The sequence below is a fragment of the Pteropus vampyrus genome, unplaced genomic scaffold, assembly GCF_000151845.1.
Source record: "Pteropus vampyrus isolate Shadow unplaced genomic scaffold, Pvam_2.0 Scaffold8282, whole genome shotgun sequence".
NCBI lineage: Eukaryota > Metazoa > Chordata > Mammalia > Chiroptera > Pteropodidae > Pteropus > Pteropus vampyrus.
In genome coordinates this window covers 1-2,357 of record NW_011897063.1, presented here as the reverse complement: position 1 = coordinate 2,357, position 2,357 = coordinate 1, and the positions used below count along the sequence as shown (strand labels likewise).

Sequence of the window (2,357 nt, the reverse complement as noted above, 5' to 3'; positions counted from 1 at the left end):
TTCTTTGTGTAGGAAAGCATGCTTTCTTTATAATAAACAGGGCAATTTCATCCAAGAAGCCAATTAAAGTACCTACCTACATGTGCCAGAATTCAACTCCGCAAACCTAATTACCATATTTTTGGCAGCCACTAGAAATCAGAATATTAGTAATTAATGTTAAATAGGCAAATGGCATTCTTTTTCTTTAGACATTAGCTCTTGGTGATTATAGTACCTCCCAAATTTTTATTTTAAAATAATTTGAGTAATTATGTAGAAATCAAACTGAGGAATGACGTTTCTTTGAGAGCAGTTTCTCTTCAATAGGTGCAGGTAGTTTATAACTTTATATACAAGGGAAAAGGAATTTTATCTTACTAAATATAAAAGCATTTTTTTTTAGTCCAATACCATTGTACACTAGCTTTTCAACTCTACATTATATAGATTGTGGTTAACAATCTATACCCTTATTCCTCCTCCTAAGAAAAAGTAATCAGAGGAATTACAAACTATTTAAGCAACAAAATTCCGTATAGGTTAAAATGCTATTAGGGAGTAATAAAGTACAGTTAATTCAAGAGACTATCAGTAGTGTATATTGAATTGGTAGGTTTTTGTCTTTTGTTTTCATTTTTAGAATTCCATTTCTGATCCTAGCCCTTTTTCCAAGCATAATTTGGCATTTAATTTTCTTGTTCAACTTTACAACTTCAGAGCTCACTTTTCTAATATGTTGTAAGCTATCGGAATTAAAATTCCTTAGGGTAGTGTAGGCTCAGCCAGTGGATCCCTGGCAGAAATCAGCCAACCAGCCAGCACTTCGCGCCAATAGGTAGACCCATTAGCACGTCAGCCACACACGAGTACTTGTCACAGGTTTTTAAAACTACAGCTGAAACACACCCCTCGTTCAATCAGTTCTGTGTTTAGTGGTCAGAGAACTTGGATTCCTGTGATAACGGGCACCGTGAGTAACAGGTCACAGACTAGGTGACAGTGGAATTGGTGCTGACTTGAAGTTTCAGGAACACTGACGCAGCTGGACCCAGCGAAGTCGCTGCTCTTCCATCTCAGTGGCATAAGAGGTTGGGCAAGCAGCCTGACAGCAGCGTTATGTGTCATGCCAGCAGGCCGGTCCACAGGCTGCAGTGTCTTCCTGCAAGGACAGCCGTTTTAAACTGTCCGTCTAGCAGGATTGTTGGAAATTGCTTTTGTTACTCTTGATAGAGACCATGGGGAAGGTTTGAGAGCAGTGGAAATAGAGATAGCAGCGGGCAGATCCCAATTAAGTGCTGTATTCTTCCTTTTTGCCAGTTTGCTTTTACATGCATGAACTCTTCTTTCCCCCAGGTGTTTGTGGCTTGATTGTCCCTCAGGAAGACATGCCATTTTGTGATTCTGGCATCTGTCCGGACATCATAATGAACCCACACGGCTTTCCATCGCGAATGACGGTCAGTACATTTTTCAGAGGTGCTGCTTTTAAGGAAGGAAGCAGGGAGCTGGCTTGTGGTTAGTGGAGGCAGTGGGACCCTGAAACTAATTTTTAGAAAGGGCCATTTGACCCCTATCCAAACGAATAGGTTCCTCGCCCCTGACAATGTGGGGCTACTCTCCTTTGTAGAGGGAACGCAGGGCAGGTCTACCCTTCCCTCCAGAGCAGTCTTCTGATTGATAAACTTCCCTTCAGCAGAAAGAACCCCCTTGTATTGAACCTCGTGTCTCTCCCTTTCTTTGGTTATTGTTTTGTATTGCTGGCTCTACCTCTTACCAGCTGTGTGACTTGGAGAGTTGCTTGACCTCTGTGTACTTCAGTCTCCTCACATGTAGAGTCAGGGACATAGTAGTGCCTATCGCATAGGCACTAAAGGGTAAACTTAGAGCACACATGTCATGCTTTTCCAACAGTCTGTCACACAGTAAGAAAGTGATAAATATTTGCTGCTATTAATTTATCACTCTTTTTAAGAGTATTACTCACATAATCTTTTGGGGAAATAGGCCAGAGCTAAGTAAACAGGATTCTTATACCACAGGAAGGTACTTACTTAATTTGTTCACATCCCACAGGTGGGAAAGTTAATTGAGCTGTTGGCCGGCAAGGCAGGCGTGTTAGACGGCAGATTCCACTACGGCACCGCGTTTGGAGGCAGCAAAGTGAAGGACGTGTGTGAAGACCTTGTCCGCCATGGTTACAACTACTTGGGGAAAGACTATGTTACATCTGGCATCACGGGGTAAGTAAGTGTGTGTTTAGACATTTTAAATAAAAATATGATTTGGTTAGGGTAAGAGGTAAGAGCTCTTAAGATTACAGCTTTACTCCTTTAAGAAATCTGATACAAGAAAACCCAGATTCATGGTGAAGATAT

General features: G+C 41.4%; 1 protein-coding gene across 1 annotated transcript; it reads left to right on the top strand.

Annotated features, from left to right (window-relative positions):
- Positions 1 to 1,278: 1,278 nt before the first annotated feature.
- On the top strand, positions 1,279 to 2,250 carry LOC111734871 (DNA-directed RNA polymerase III subunit RPC2-like). The gene is made up of 2 exons (XM_023526807.1): positions 1,279 to 1,439; positions 2,056 to 2,250. The coding sequence occupies exons 1-2, from the start codon at positions 1,311 to 1,313 to the stop codon at positions 2,224 to 2,226; spliced, it is 300 nt and encodes a 99-aa protein (XP_023382575.1). The 5' UTR covers positions 1,279 to 1,310; the 3' UTR covers positions 2,227 to 2,250.
- Positions 2,251 to 2,357: the final 107 nt, after the last annotated feature.